The 15,139-nt window shown below is 38.4% G+C and overlaps 4 protein-coding genes across 7 annotated transcripts; 2 read left to right on the top strand and 2 right to left on the bottom strand.

Moving 5' to 3' along the window:
• Positions 1 to 553: 553 nt before the first annotated feature.
• LOC126747635 (uncharacterized) lies at positions 554 to 1,902 on the top strand. Its single transcript, XM_050456383.1, has 5 exons — positions 554 to 697; positions 750 to 999; positions 1,060 to 1,316; positions 1,365 to 1,595; positions 1,650 to 1,902. Exons 1-5 carry the CDS (start codon positions 630 to 632, stop codon positions 1,879 to 1,881), a joined length of 1,038 nt encoding a protein of 345 aa, XP_050312340.1. The 5' UTR covers positions 554 to 629; the 3' UTR covers positions 1,882 to 1,902.
• A 1,244-nt stretch (positions 1,903 to 3,146) lies between these two features.
• On the bottom strand, positions 3,147 to 9,522 carry LOC126747630 (sphingomyelin phosphodiesterase). 4 transcript variants are annotated; one of them, XM_050456374.1, is made up of 13 exons: positions 9,369 to 9,522; positions 7,343 to 7,407; positions 7,113 to 7,291; positions 6,897 to 7,044; positions 6,541 to 6,839; positions 6,081 to 6,481; positions 5,829 to 6,023; positions 5,642 to 5,742; positions 4,164 to 4,316; positions 4,003 to 4,112; positions 3,766 to 3,950; positions 3,529 to 3,711; positions 3,147 to 3,451 (listed from the first exon to the last, which is right to left on the bottom strand). In XM_050456374.1, the coding sequence occupies exons 2-13, from the start codon at positions 7,404 to 7,406 to the stop codon at positions 3,427 to 3,429; spliced, it is 2,043 nt and encodes a 680-aa protein (XP_050312331.1). In that variant the 5' UTR covers position 7,407; positions 9,369 to 9,522; the 3' UTR covers positions 3,147 to 3,426. The 4 variants fall into 4 exon arrangements, with proteins under 4 accessions (XP_050312331.1, XP_050312330.1, XP_050312332.1 ...); XM_050456373.1 differs by having other exon boundaries at positions 3,147 to 3,392; XM_050456375.1 differs by having other exon boundaries at positions 3,147 to 3,711; positions 9,369 to 9,521.
• A 295-nt stretch (positions 9,523 to 9,817) lies between these two features.
• On the bottom strand, positions 9,818 to 10,439 carry LOC126747637 (uncharacterized). Its single transcript, XM_050456386.1, has one exon. It carries the CDS (start codon positions 10,437 to 10,439, stop codon positions 9,864 to 9,866), a length of 576 nt encoding a protein of 191 aa, XP_050312343.1. The 3' UTR covers positions 9,818 to 9,863.
• Positions 10,440 to 10,506: 67 nt separating this feature from the next.
• Positions 10,507 to 13,531, top strand: LOC126747636 (peptidoglycan recognition protein 1-like). The gene is made up of 4 exons (XM_050456384.1): positions 10,507 to 10,720; positions 12,627 to 12,933; positions 12,983 to 13,126; positions 13,177 to 13,531. The coding sequence occupies exons 1-4, from the start codon at positions 10,523 to 10,525 to the stop codon at positions 13,473 to 13,475; spliced, it is 948 nt and encodes a 315-aa protein (XP_050312341.1). The 5' UTR covers positions 10,507 to 10,522; the 3' UTR covers positions 13,476 to 13,531.
• The last annotated feature ends 1,608 nt before the right edge of the window (positions 13,532 to 15,139 follow it).

The raw sequence follows: 15,139 nt of genomic DNA, 5'->3' as shown, positions 1-15,139 counted from the left end.
AAAAAATATGCAGCTTCTTATTACTGAACAGGCCTTTATCAGCTGCCACATAAATGACACAATCCCCAACCAAAAATTGCTTCAGTTTACTACCTTATGAACGATGCCACCCACGTGGACGACTATTTACTGCAAATATATTCAAAAGTACTTCAAATCAGAGTAATGTTTTCCAAAAAAAATGACAATTAGTAAGCTTTGCTTTTGTTTAAGTTGCTCCCTTAAAAACCTCCTTTCCGATGATCTTTAAACCATGAAAATATGTTAATAAGTAAAAAAGTTACGACCATTTATGCCTATGGCATACTTTTATGCAATTTAATTCATAAAAAAAAAACCATAACTTCATTAAATTTAAAGCAATTTCTCGCAAATCGCAAGCATATTTAAGAGCCAATCAAGGCCCTCCTAAATCAGTTTGAATCGTGAAAATCGGTCTCTTATTACCCAAGTTATAGCAAACTTTACTGCCAGGACACCCACTCCCGCACCAAATCTTTAACAATTTGGGTAATCCTTAACCGATTTCACTCGAACAAAAACTAAATAACGTAAAAATTTAGCAGCTTCTTACTACTGAACACATCTTCATCTGCTGTCAACTGGAATGACACAACCCCCAACCAAAAATGGCTTCGGTTTACTACCTCCTGGACGACGCCACCCACATAGGAGACTACATTATCCAAATATATTCGTAAGTACTTCAAACCAGAGCAATACTTTGCCAAAACGAACTTTTCATGAAGGCAACAAGATGAAAACTTGAAAGAAAAACATCATGCGGCCACGATGATCCAGCGAACATGGCGCAAACACAAGGCCAGGGTGGCTTACACCAAGATGGTGCGTGCGGCCGTCGTTTTCCAGAAATATACGAGGGGTTGGCTGGTGAGGTTCCATTTACCCGATATGTACGAGGAGTATTTCGATAAAATTTCTTTGAAGAGGTACCAATGGGCTGCCACGATGATACAGAAAGTCTGGAGGGGGTTTTTGGTGAGGTTCCTCCGCAGCTACTTCTGTATCATCATCATCACCATCCATCTGTATGTCCAGGTGCGTATGCAAGTCAACCTCAAAGAACTAATGCATGAGAAGAAAAAAGCCAAATGCGACATCGGGATGCGTATAAGTTTCGAAATGCAATCGAAGGCCGTGGAGATGAAGGACTCGGATCTGGATGAAATTGCGAAGGGGGAGGGTCTGCCCGGGGGTCAGGAGATCCTTTACATGAGGAGCATCATGGAGATGATGTTTGACAGGCATCACTTGTTGAGCACGAAGTTGCGCGAGGGAGTCTTAGGAGTGAACACGTAGAGCTTGATTATTCCGCTATAAGAAACTTTAATGCTGTTTTTCAGTGAGTTGCAGGAGGTCGAGAAGTTCCTCTCCAAGCTCTCCTGGTCCGGGTATATGAAAGAACTGAGAAAACTGTACAACCAATACAAGAAATACGAGAAGTGCGAGAGGCCTAGCTACCTCTTTAAAGATAAAATGATGATGCGAGAGGAGGACACCAGGAGGCTTAGGGATACCAGGAACGACCTGAAGGAGGTGAACTTGGGGTGTTGCGTGGCGGATAATCGAAAACCGTAAGAGAACCCTTCAGAATTTAGCTGGTTTTATCAAGTTTTATCCTATTTTAGGTTCTGCATGCAGATCAAGAAGACCAGGCCCCATTATGCGCAAAGCATTATGAGTGACGGTCGTTACGTCCCACCAATCAGGGCCGTAACAAGGACAGACGACCCATCGAAGAACGTATGCGCAGAAGACTTTTATCTCTCCCTAAAGGATATTGGGGATAAGTGCCAGGTTCCTCCTTATTATATTGATTTTTGGTATAAGGAGTGTACTGGGCATTATTATCGGCAGTGAAATAAATATTTTTTTGCCTTATTTTGTCAAATTTCTCTTCTAAAGGAATGGCCGTGCATATATTGATATGGAGAAAGGGAATCAGGAAAGGGAATGTGGGAATGCCAAATAAAACAATTAAACTACTATGAAATAAATACATAAATATAAAAAGTTACATGAATATAAATGAGTTAGGCTTGGAATTTTTTTTTAATAATTATGCCTTTGCTTGCCCCTATAGGTTAACTAACATCTGCTATTATTTCAGTCCGATTCCTTAATCTGCTCGAAAAATATTAATGTCGAATAAGGCGTACTCCCGGCTAGTCTTTAAAAATTTGCCTCTACGAAATTGAGTCCAAGTTTTCACTAGCTTAAGATTGGAATTTTTTAAAGTAATTTTGCCCCTGCTTGCCCCTGTAAGTTACCTAACATCTGCTGTAATTTCATTCTGATTCCTTAATCCGATTGAAAATTATCAACGGCTAACGAGACGTCCTCCTGGCCAGTTTTTAAAAAATTTGCCTCTACGAAATTGAGTCTAAGTTTTCACTAGCTTAGGATTGGAATTTTTTTAAATAATTTTGCCTTTGCTTGCCCCTATAGATTACCTAATATCTGCTATAATTTCATTCTGATTCCTTAATCCGATTGAAAATTATCAACGTCGAACGAGACGTACTCCTGGCCAGTCTTTAAACATTTGCCTTCACGAAATTGAGTCCAAGTTTTCACTAGCTTTGGATTAGAATTTTTCTCAATTATTTTGTCCTTGCTTGCCCCTGTAAGTTATCTAACATCCAATATAATTTCATTCTGATTCCTCAATCCGATTGAAAATTATCAACATTGAGAGAGACGTACTTCTGGCCAGTCTTTAAAAATTTGCCTCTACGAAATTAAGTCCAAGTTTTCACTAGCTTAGGATTGGAATTTTTTTTAATAATTTTGCCTTTACTTGCCCCTGTAGGTTACCTAATATCTTCCATAATTTTATTCTGATTCCTTAATCCGATTAAAAATTATCAACGGCGAACGAGGCGTACTCCTGGCCAGTCTTTCAACATTTGTCTCTACGAAATTGAGTCCAAGTTTTCACTAGCTTAAAATTAGAATTTTTCTCAATAATTTTTTCCTTGCTTACCCCTGTAGATTAGCTAACATGCTATAATTTCAATCCAATTTTCTTTATCTTTCTCTCTATTTTTTTTTAATTTCGGTGCTAAGGTACCTCGGGAATCAAGAGAGGGGAAATTATGGGGACACTAAATAAAACATTTAAATTACTATAAAATAAATACATAAATATAAAAAGTTTATATACAAATGAGTGAGCGCTTAACCTAACTTTTGATTTTGTAAATTGCCATACAAGCACAGCCGATCTTTCATAACAAAAAAAAAACGTTTTTAACCTCAAGATAAGTCTTCTGTTTCTCGCATGCCCACGTCGTTCCAGTTAACCTAGACCCAGGACGTACTTTGGCACTTGCATCGTCAGCCTCGGGATGGACATGATCACCGACACGCTACGAATTCATTTAATTTTTGTTTTATAAAATTTTAAAAGTCACTATTCGGCCCCCACCTATAGGCAATGAAAAATATGTACAAAAGGCACCGTAACCTCACCGAGAGTCACTTAAAAACACGAGTTTCACTTACGAAACAGAGATGGTGTTGTAGAACCACTCCCTCCAAGTGGTCGCCGATGAGTCTACGCGAGACTCTATGGACTGACAGAGGTTCTTGCGGTCATGTGACCGTCCGGAGTGGAGGTCACATAAGATTTTCTTCTTGCAGTCGATGTCGCATGAAGGACGTACCGGGCTGGCCTTGAAGTAGTACCTGAAAAAAACCAGTTGGAGTGGGAGGAAGTAAATTGGAGTGGGGACAATTTACTTATAAAACAAATCGAAGAGTTTAGGGTCGTTGCTCATCCTCTCGACAAAATCGTCCCAATCTCTCGGTCGTAGAGCGTCCATGCCGAAAGATTGTCTTGCGCTGTAGAGCTGAAACCAGATGGGGTAGCCGTAGATGTTCGCCTCCCGCAGGTTCATTGTCCAGGTCTCATGATCCACTACTGCCTGAAAATTTCCGAAATATTTCCTCCCTTTATTGCAAAAAAAATGGTTATACCCTCGTGGTCTTGTCATGATCTCCATCCACGTAATAAATCCGGTACCCAGGGTTCAAGTCGTAGTAAGGAGACACCGAGGGGCCCACATAAGCCACATTAATGGGCCTCGCTAAGAAAACACTCATTAAACCAGAATTTACCCACACTTTAAGTCACTTACTCAAGTCTTTGTGGTCGTAAAACACCTCGAACTCGTCATAATGCGTATGCCCGAAGAACTGCGTGATAATCGTGGACTCGTACCGGCTTATGATGGCGTAATAGTTCCTCGACCACACTTTTAAGCAATCTGAGTGTCCAGGGGGGATGTGCCCTAATAATTAATTAACTTTTCTTAGAACAAAACATTGATCTTCGGTAGCAATTACTAATATAGTTTCAAACGTCTGAAGTTGCAAAAAAGTTTAAATCGAAATGTTGTTCAACTGAAGCCCATGCTAACATCTGGTATAATTTCAGTCCAATTCCTTAATCCACTTGAAAAATATCAATGTCGAACGAGGTATACTCCTGGCCAGTATTCAAGCATTTAGCCTGCCGAAATTGAGTCTGAATTTTCACTAGCTTAGGATTTGAGTTTTTTAAATTAATTTCGCCCCTGCTTGCCCCTGTATGCTAGCTAACATCAGCTATAATTTCAGTCCGAATCTTTAATCCACTTGAAAAATATCAATTTCGAACGAGGCTTACTGGCCTTTAAAGATTTGGCCTTACGAATAAGAGTCCAAGTTTTCACTAGCCTAGAATTGGAATATTTCTAACTAATTTCACCCCTGCTTGCCCCTGTTAGTTAGCTTACATGTTCTTTAGTTTCAATTTGATTCTTGAGTTTGCTTGAAAAATATCAACGTCGAACGAGGCGTACTCCTGGCCAGTCTTTAAACCTTTACTTCTACGAAATTGTGTCCAAGTTTTCACTAGCTTGGGATTTGAATTTTTGTAAATAATTTTACCACTGCTTGCCCCTGTATGTTTCCTAACATCTGCTATAATTTCAGTTCAATTCCTTAATCCACTTGAAAAATATCAATGTTGAACGAGACGTACTCCTGGCCAGTTTTGAAACATTTGCCTCTACGAAATTACAAAAAGAATTTATTTTGCTTCGATAAAATTACGTTTGAGATACGGGATTTAATTCTAAGGATTTCCAAACAATCAACTTATTCAGTCTGTCTTTTTCTATACTACAGAAGTGTGCTGTGCCTTATTTGCGTGAAGTTGGTCCTACAGAGCACTGCAAGCCTCTATTTATTCGTAAGAAGATTCTTACTTTGATCGGCGTATTTATTCTTGTTACTGTAGACATAAACAATGCAAAGGTTCTATCAATAATGAAGAAAGAGGGACAAAAAAATTAACCAATATTAGCTTAGGATTGCTCATCCCAAGAACCAAGTTCAATTATTTATAAAGGAATAAAAATATATAACCATTTGCTCCTGAAAAATAAAAATTGAGAAAGTGATAGTTCCTTTATTAGGAAAATTAAAAAACTGTTAATAGATAAGGCATATTATTCCCTCAAGGAATTTTACAGTGATAGGATGCGATTCACCATTCAATTTTTCCTAAGGTTAATATGATGTAATTTAAAATCAATTTACTTGAATATTAAGAAAAAACCGACAAACTCACCGATGACATGCACTTTTTCCCCATTAAATTCCGCCGATTGTAGTTCGTAAATGAACCACTGCAACTCGGTGGCGGGGTCTGTACTGTTCAACAGCAACCACCTTTAAAAAAAAATTAAGTGCAGCTAACTAGGGCAAGAGATCTGGCCTCACAAGAGAGTCTTAGTACCAAGCTTAATAACACTTACCAGTTTTTATTGTTACAATAATTCATATTAAGAGAAATCAGCCTGAATCCCGGCCTGACGAGTACCGAATAGAAAGCGCCCCTCCTCACAGTATTACTCACAGAGCTGGGCAACCATTTCCTCCATTGCTTATCAAGTTCGTCGTACAGCCACGCGATTGAGTTGTCTGGAGAGCTCACAAACGGTGGTGGAAAGCTGCAAAGAACCCTCCCCCAGTTAAATCAACCCTCCCAACTCTCCCTTTCTCCCTACCTGTTAACCGGAGCAGCCTCGTGGTTGCCCAAAGCAGGAAATATGGGGATCCCCGGGAACATCGTGGACATCTGCTGCACGGTTTCCTTCAAGATTTTTATGTTCTCCTCCCTGGTTTGGTTCCAGATGTCGTGCGGGGGCAGGTCGCCGGTCCAAATGATGTAATCGATGTCCGGATGGGTGTCCTGGATGTGTTGCAGCATGTTGTCCACGGTGATCTTGGGCGTGTCGCATTTCCGATAGTCCCCCCACTTTCCTGCTGCCGATTCTTTCGTGAGTGCATGTCCGTTGGTCAACCGGCAACACAGCGGCTCTGCACAGTCCGCGTTTGCGCCCTCCATGTAGTACGGGTCGTAGTGGGTGTCTGATAGGTGGAGAACTTTGAAGGTGGGGGCTTTGGCCTGGAAACCAGGGTGGTTGGCAACGTTGCTTGGGTTTTTAAAGATAAACACTGCCGTACCTCGGGGATTTTCGGTTCTACTATGGCGGGTTTAGGTACTGGGGGGAAGATGACTTCCCATTCGTGGTAAGGGTTGTACACGTCACCGCAAGCGTCGCCGATGATGAAGCTGCATATCTCGTCTGGGCCTATGTTGACTTTTCCCAGCACATGAATGACTTCGCCAGCAAAGAGTTCGGTGATCCCTTCACAGACCCTTGGGGATTGGATTTTAAGGTTCACACAGAATTGGTAGATGGTCTTTTTGATCTCTTTCTCCGATTTTCCGGTTTTGGTGTAATGCTGCAGTAAGCCGGCACCTAAAACCATCACCTTATTCACTTAAGACAACATTTGAGAAACAACTGCGTGCCCACCTGCCCTACAGGCCGTACAGGACACCTTGGACATCACGGAGTTCTCGATCTCGAAGGCGACTTGCTTCAGATTAAGCAGCTTTAGCGCCTTGTCCACCAAAGGGGGCAACGAGGACTTGTCCTGGTCCATGCCCCATAGCAATCTACCCTGAAATAAACCTCTTCTGTCACACATCCGGAGCATGCGCCCTAGACATCGTAGGAATACGTACTTACAGTACTACCGACAGCACCGGGAGGTAAAGTGTGGTTCTTAGTAAGGGCGGATAGGATAGGGGCATTCGTTTGGTGCACTTTATAGTTCCAGTTGTCCGAAAATTCGACGTCATCGTCCATTTGGGTGATGACCACCGTCCGGTCGCCCTCACGTGACATCGAATAACCAACGGGAGAAGCTGAAACGTTATGGCGTAACGTGTGTCGATTAGCGGTACCTTGGTGCTTACCTTGAATGCCAATTAGGCTGCAGAACGTACTGGCGAGCAGTACCAGGAGCTTACGGTTTGCCATTCTGAAATATACAGGTTTAGGCTTTAGGAAAGTTCAGTGCCGTACTGTTTTAGTACTAGTAAAGGTACAACCTCATGTAAAAAATTTAATAAGCTTTAATTTGATATATGAGGCTTTAAAGAATGTTGAGTGGGGGTTGGGTAATATGAGGTAGAGTTCGAGAGGATAATGGCCAAACAATTTTTATTTAAAAAATTTACTGTAGGTGCTATAAGGTAGCTACAGCAATGATTTTTATAGCCACGTAAAGGTAATTTAAAAACCTGTAATTTGATCCTAAAAGAATCACAAAAAGCCGCACTGAAACCTGAATAATTCTTCAAAAACAACAAAATTTCACGGCCAGTCGTGCGTTTCTCTTTTATCGCGGTCCATCTTCGATTAAAGGATGAAAGTTCCTTTGTGGGTTATCGAACCGTCATTGAAAGGTGAAGAAACGCCGGCTCGAAGACGTGAGCGAATAAAATTTACGAAATATTTTATAAAAATACCGATCGTACGATCCGAAAATTATCTCTAGTGACGTCACGGTAAACGTCCAATAAACGCCATCAGGGTGAAAGTGCAGCGTGTGTCGGTCAGATGATGCTTAAGAATGAAAGTTGTTTGTTTATTCGGCGAAAAAATCCCCAGAATCGCCGTCACTGGCCCCATATTATAAACTAACCGTACCATACGAATTTTAATTAATTTCGACCTGACCCCAATGCCTTACTGTTAATTGAGGTTAATCTTTTATAGAAGTCTTTCGGTTATGTATAACATTTTGAAGATCATTAAATTTCCTGCAAGTGGCTCTATAAATCGGGAATGTAACTAAAACGTAGATGTTACAGCAATGTTTTTCGTTAGTGTCTCTATCGCATATTGCTCAAAAATGACTCAATATACCTCAAAGTGTTTTACATCATTTTAAAGGTTATTAAATTTCCTGTTTGAGGTTCTATGATTCATAAGTGTACCTCTAACTCAGCTGTTTCAAAATTTTTTTTAAAGAGATCCTTGTCTGGCCAAGCTACTATAGGTCACGCCTGTGTCTCTACCTCATATTACGGAAAAATTAATCAATATACCCCAAAGTGTTTTATATCATCTTAAAAGGTAATAAAATTTCTGTACGAGGCTGTACAATTCATGGCTGTAGCTCTAATACGGCTGCTTGAGCAATTTTTTTAAAGAAATTCCTGTCTGATTAAGCTACTGTAGGTCCCGTCTGTGTCTCTACCTCATATTACGGAAAAATAGCTCAATATACCCCAAAGTGTTTTATATCATTTTAAAGGTAATTAAATTTCCTGTTTGAGGTTCTATAATTCACAAGTGTACCTCTAACACAGCTGCTTCAGCAAATTTTTTAAAGAGATCCAGGTTGTCTGGCCAAGCTACTATAGGTCTCGTCTGTGTACTCTCTCTACCTCATATTACGAAAAAATTACTCACTTAACCCCAAAGTGTTTGATATCATTTTAAAGGATATTAAATTTCCTATACGAGGCTGTATAAGTCAGAGCTGTAGCACTAATGCACCTGCCTGAGCAATTTTTGAAAGAAATTCCTGTCTGATTAAGCTACTATAGGTCCCGTCTGTGTCTCTACCTCATATTATGGAAAAATTACTTAATATACCCCAAAGTGTTTTATATCATTTTAAAGGTTAATAAATTTCCTATCCGTGGCTGTATAAATCAAGGCTGTAGCTGTAGTACCGCAGCTGCAAAAAATTTTTAATCTGTTCGTTTTATGAACATTAAGTCGCCTGTTTGCTTAACGGTTCCTTTAGGCTCTAGTTATAAGACCAAACATGTAAATATTAAGAGGAGTCTAATAAGATTACAACAAAGACCAGGAAGTGCCAATTTACGTTTATACGTAAATTAGACTTAATTAAACCACATATCAGACTTGGCCTTGAATTAATAGAAACCCATTGTGAAAAATTTTATTTTTAATTAAGTCGCTCACCTTAAGAAAAATACAAACAAAAAAGGCACTCAAACTGCACCAGCGGTGCGCCCCAAACGTACACCAGTCAACTGCGCACACTTTCTTTTGTTTTCGCGAAATGTTTCTATCAAAAAGGTCGGGTGGATCGCGAGCGGCCGTGCATCGCGACGTTCTCTGAATGACTGCGAACGAAAAGTAGGAAAATCAGTGGCGGAGTGACCCTATTTCCTTTTGGGTCATCGTGACTACGTATAGTCACAACGGTGCCACGTGTTACGGAGTTTCTTTGTGTGGAAATCGTACATCCTACATAGAGAGAGAGAGAGAGCGAGTCTCTTGGGTGAAGAAGAGTGATGGCAACGCGGCTCTGATGGGCTCTTATCTAGTGAAATTTCACTTAAAACTACTATTCGATTTCGGCACCCGATCGTTGCAGGGTCGTATTTAAGAAAGTAAGACGCAAAAAGGACTTTTAAGAATTCCTTGGCAATACGGCAACGTATATTAACTAATTCACAATTTGAAGAGGCCAAAAAGGGTGCGAGCGCACTCGGGCATCTGACAACTGCGCTCCTCCATCTCCGTCTCGACGTCCTCGCAGCTTTTCTTGCAGTGCCTCCAACGTATGATGCGACCTTTTCCGCACGTGACGCTACACGCCGACCATTCGGTCCATTTCTTCCATTCTGGTTTGCGTTTCACCCTCTTCTTCCCTTGATGGTCGTCCTTGAGGTCCACCCTTCGCTTCCTCCTCCTCCTCCGACTCCAACGAGGGAGGGTGCTCAAGAACTTGGACAAGATCTGCTTGGCCCTCTTGATGCTCGGACTGTCCGGTTTTTCAGTGGAAGCATCGAAAAGTTCTCGGTGTTTCGCCTTGAAGATGTTCACCTTCTTCTGGAGCTTCTGCAAAGTGTCCGATTGGGGGGAGTTTTCGAAAATGGGGCTTCTTACTAGGTCGGTACTGGCCTCCCCATTGATTTCCACAAAAGTCAGAGCCAGCAGAAGGAATATGAAGCGATTTGGCATGTTTTGACGGCATATTTGGCACCAGCGAGAACCTGATCGGAAACAATGAAGTGTAGCGCGCATGTCCGACTTAAACCTAACCCACAATATAAACAATCAGCTGAAATAATAACGTCGTATGGCGTTCTTTGTCGTAAATATTCGAAATGTGCACGGAAAATAATAACGGGGATGTCTTGAGGGAAATTAGTGACAAATTGGAACTGGTGGAGATGGCCCCGGGGTGTCGGGACGTTTCGGTTGTAAAGGGACGTCATCGTCAGGTCATTGAATTGGAAAACGATGACTTGTGCGAGATCGAGGGTGTTTTATGTGGGGCTTTTAAGGCTAAGACGCCTGTGCTAGTGAGTAGATTTGTTTTTTTAATATTTAAGTGACAAACTGAAAAAATTGATTAGCCAAAGGTTTGTGAGGGATTCAGGCTTTAATATGAAGTAAACTAGGCAAAAATTCAAAGAAAACAGTAAAAACTCTTAACTGGAAAAATTGCTAAAACGCTTTCCATTCCAGCTTAAAAAGGAGCATCGATGGCCTTAATAAAAAATAATAATTTTCCAATACAGTTTAAGCAAACTGCATCTTTTTAAAAAGCGATTTTCACGATTTTCTCCCATTGCATTAAAAGTATTATTAAAATTATTGAAGATGCATCTATAACTCATTAAGGCAAACAACTTTTATTATAAACATTTTTGCCTTAAACCAATAGTTTTTATATAAAAAAATAAATAAGGTTTTCATAGAATTTGTGGTTTTTATTTTTTCCTGACTCTCCTGAGGGAAATCAAGAGTTTTCTTATAAAGCTTTTCTCATAAGATTTGTATGCCTTATACGCACATATTTTTTATTTTTTAATACGATAACTTTTTCAAAAATTGTTTGGTCACGTTTTTGGTCACAAATCAGAAAAACTCGTTACATTTGGTCGAAGAGAAAAACTGTTTTAACAAAAGTTGTCAGGCCTTAAACGAGCTACAATTTACAAAACATTTTGAGTTCATATATGTTGCCATTTTCTGTAAATTTTGAAAAAACTGATTTTTATATATTCTCAATTTTCTCGAAAACTATAGGGAAATTTAAGGATTTTATTTTTGCATTGATTCCTAAGTGAGGGTGTCTAAGAAAAAGTTAGAATACCTTATTAGCCTAAAATGCATAATAAAGGAGCTACAGGGATTTTTTCTTAAACTGCCCATTTTTTGTCTCAAGAAATTTGAAAAAGAGTACAGTTTGAGAAAATTGCATGTTTTTGAATAGTGCTTTTCACGATTTTCTCCCACTTTAACCTGTATCAATAACTGATTAAGCCAAATAACTTTTATTATAAACACTTTTGCCTAAAACCCATAGTTTTTACATAAAAAAATAAATAAAATTTTCATGGAAATTGTGTTTTTTATTTTTTCCTGACTCTCCTAAGAAAAATAGAGTGTTTCCTTATTAAACTTTTTTAATAAGATTTGTATGCTTTATATGCAGATATTTTTTGTCTTTAAATACGATCACTTTTTCAAAAATTATTTGGTCACGTTTTTGGTCACAAATCAGAAAAACTCGTTACATTTGGTCGAAGAGAAAATCTGTTTTAACAAAAGTTGTCAGGCCTTAAACGAGCTATAATTTACAAAACATTTTGAGTTCATATATGTCGCCATTTTCTGGACATTTTGAAAAAACTGATTTTCATATTTTCTCAATTTTCTCAAAAACTATGGCAAAATTTAAGGATTTTATTTTTGCATTGATTCCTAAAAGAGAGTGTCTAAAAGAAAGTTACAATACCTTATTACCCTAAAATGCATAATAAAGGAGCTACAGGAAATTCGGTTTTTATTTTTTCTTGACTCTCCTAGGGAAAATAGAGAATTTTTCTATAAAACTTTTTTAATAAGATTTTTATGCTTTATATGCAGATATTTTTTGTTTTTACATACGATAATTTTTTCAAAAATAGTTTGGTCACGTCTTTGGCCACAAATCAGAAAAACTGGAATAACCCTTTATAGGTTCATTTCTCGAAAAAATGTCTAAAATACTTTTCGATTCAATTTAAAAAAACGCATCGACCACCTTAATAAAAAAATTAATATTTAAACAAAAAATGGTTTTCCGCGATTCGCTCCCACTCTATCATTGCTCAAAACAACTTTTGTCATCAAAATTTCCACCCCAAACCCATATATTCCCTCAATCTCCAGACCTCAATAGATTCAATCCAATCAATAGATTCCCGAAATCTTTTATAGCCAGACCACAGAAGGGACATCTTAGAAAAATCCTCTCACTTGGTAAAGAATACCTTCGCCTCCCTCCAGGGCTCAAAAATCGCTGACGTGATTAACGTAGATGGTAGTTCTACAGTCCACGTGGGCCACGTGGTCAACATCACCGAGCAAATCGTCCTGAACCCTTCCAGAAACGAGCTGGAATACCCTGGAAAACTGCGGGACTACAGCCATTACTTCTACATGGTGGATCGGAAGCATTGGCTAGCAGAACCTTGCCGAGGACAAGTGGAAACTCTAGAAAAACCTGCCAAATACGTGATCATTTGTAAGTGGAATTCTATGGTTAAAAGGCTCCTTAAAGGATGATTTTTAAGGTCACACAGCCACTGAAGAAGCCTTTACCCAAGCAGAGAACGTGCTCATGCTACGCCTCCTACAGACCTTTCATATAGACAGCCAAGGTTGGGCGGATATCGCCTATAACTTCTGCATAGGGTCAGACGGGAACGTTTACGAAGGTACTGGGACCCTTGGGGGCATAAAAGCGTACTGCAAAATCACTTTTTAGGGCGCGGATGGTCTACAGTGGGTTCACACACTGCTACCTACAATCGTCACTCTATAGGGATCGCTTTCATGGGGTGTTTTCTCAAACATTTGCCTCCCAAAACTGCCCTTCGAAAGTGTCGGGAGTTGATCGAGCATGGGGTGAAAATCGGGGCGATCAGGGAGGATTACGAGCTGGTGGGGCATTGCCAGTGCAGGCCGTTTTTAAGTCCTGGAAAGCGGCTGTTTGACGAGATAAAGACTTGGAGGAATTTTAATGGGCAGGTGGTCAATACGCAAGCGTGCCCATTGAATTTGTAAATATGTTTTTATTTATTTTTTTTTTTTATTATTAAAGGTAGTTTTTATTAGCTGAAGTGTGTCTTTTTATCCCTGGGGATTTTGATTATTCTGGGAGAAATATTGGGTTTTTTGAGGATTTTTTTTTTGGTAAATATAGTCCTCAGAATGGTACGCAATTTTTATATGAAACATTATTTTCTCAGTCTTATAGGCTATTTTGGGAAAAAATTGCAAATTATTTAAAGAATTTTCCTGGTTTTCCTAGGGGAAATACAGACTTCTGTTATAAGACTTTTTCTATTGTTTTTTTAAGCTTAAGATATGGAACTAAGAATTTCTTAATTTTCCAGGCTGTTTTTGGGCCAAGACGTAAAAAACGCCAATTACTTCTTTGTTATTGATTTTTTAAAAAAAAATTATAAAATTCTTTTGAATTTGCATTTGTAAGGAGCAAAAATCGGTTGCAAAAATCAAAAAAAAAATTTCTACAGATTTCGCAAAAACTGCTAATTTTAGATATGAGGTTTTTCACGAGTTTCTCCCACTGTATGGGAAATAAACTTTGGGAAATAATTTTTTTTTTATACGGATTCCATTTATGATTTCCAATAACTTTTGTCAGAACTATTTTTTTCTTTGACCCATCAATTTTTTGTAAAAAATTAAAATGTGATTTTTTTACAAAATGTGAAGTTTTACATCCTTTGAGGCATTGAAGTGCAGTTTTCACTCAAAGGAGGCCAGTTTCCCGAGGAACAATTTGATATATTATACATTTTTTTGAGTCAAGTAGTTCCTGAGTTATTGCCTCTTTTACTCACCCATCTGATTTAGGGTCTTTGACTTTTTACAATTTTTCACTCTCTGACAGTGTCCCTTGTAATTTCTAAACTATCCAAGATATTTTCATAATTCTTTCACTACATTAAAGCTGGAATTTTGCAGATCATTTTTATGTAAAATTATTTAGTTCTCAATTGAAAATTTTTTGAGCTAGAGCAATTTTTTTGTGTGAGAAAATTTTTGTGGTAAATTTAAGGATAAAATTGACATTCTTTGAGGTCCTCAAATGAGGTTTTCACTCAAAGGAGGGCACTTTTCTGAGGAATAATTTGATATACAATACATTTTTTTGAGTCAAATAGTTTCTGAGTTAGATCCACTTTTACCCACCCACCTGATTCGTGCTCCTTGACTTTATACAACTTTTCATCTTCAGACATTTTCTCTTATAATTTCCAAACTATTTAAGATATTTTCATAATTCTTTCACTATATTAAAGACAGTATTCTGCAGATCAATTTTCCTGACTTTCCTATAAGAAATAGCAAATTTTTCTATGGGACTTTTTTTATTGTTTTTTTTATGCTAGATACATAGCAACAATTTTTTTTTTAAATTAACCACCTTTTACAAATTTCAACAATTTCCCAGCTAGTTTTGGGGCAAAAAACCCAAAAGTGTAAATAACTTCTTTAATGTTTGTTTCTCAAAAAAACATATATAATACTTTTTTATTTATATTTATAGGAAGCATCTATTGCAAAAATTAAAAAAATTAAATTTCCCATAGATTTTGAGAAATTTGCCAATTTCGGATTTTAGGTTTTTAACGATTTTCTCCTGCTGGGTGAAAAATAAAATTAAAATGTATTTTTTTCTTAATTTTATGTATGATTCC

Source organism: Anthonomus grandis, chromosome 19 (genome assembly GCF_022605725.1).
Source record: "Anthonomus grandis grandis chromosome 19, icAntGran1.3, whole genome shotgun sequence".
In the NCBI taxonomy this organism is placed as follows: Eukaryota; Metazoa; Arthropoda; class Insecta; order Coleoptera; family Curculionidae; genus Anthonomus; species Anthonomus grandis.
The sequence above is the reverse complement of the archived record's forward strand: the minus strand, read 5'-3'. Positions and strand labels throughout refer to the sequence as shown.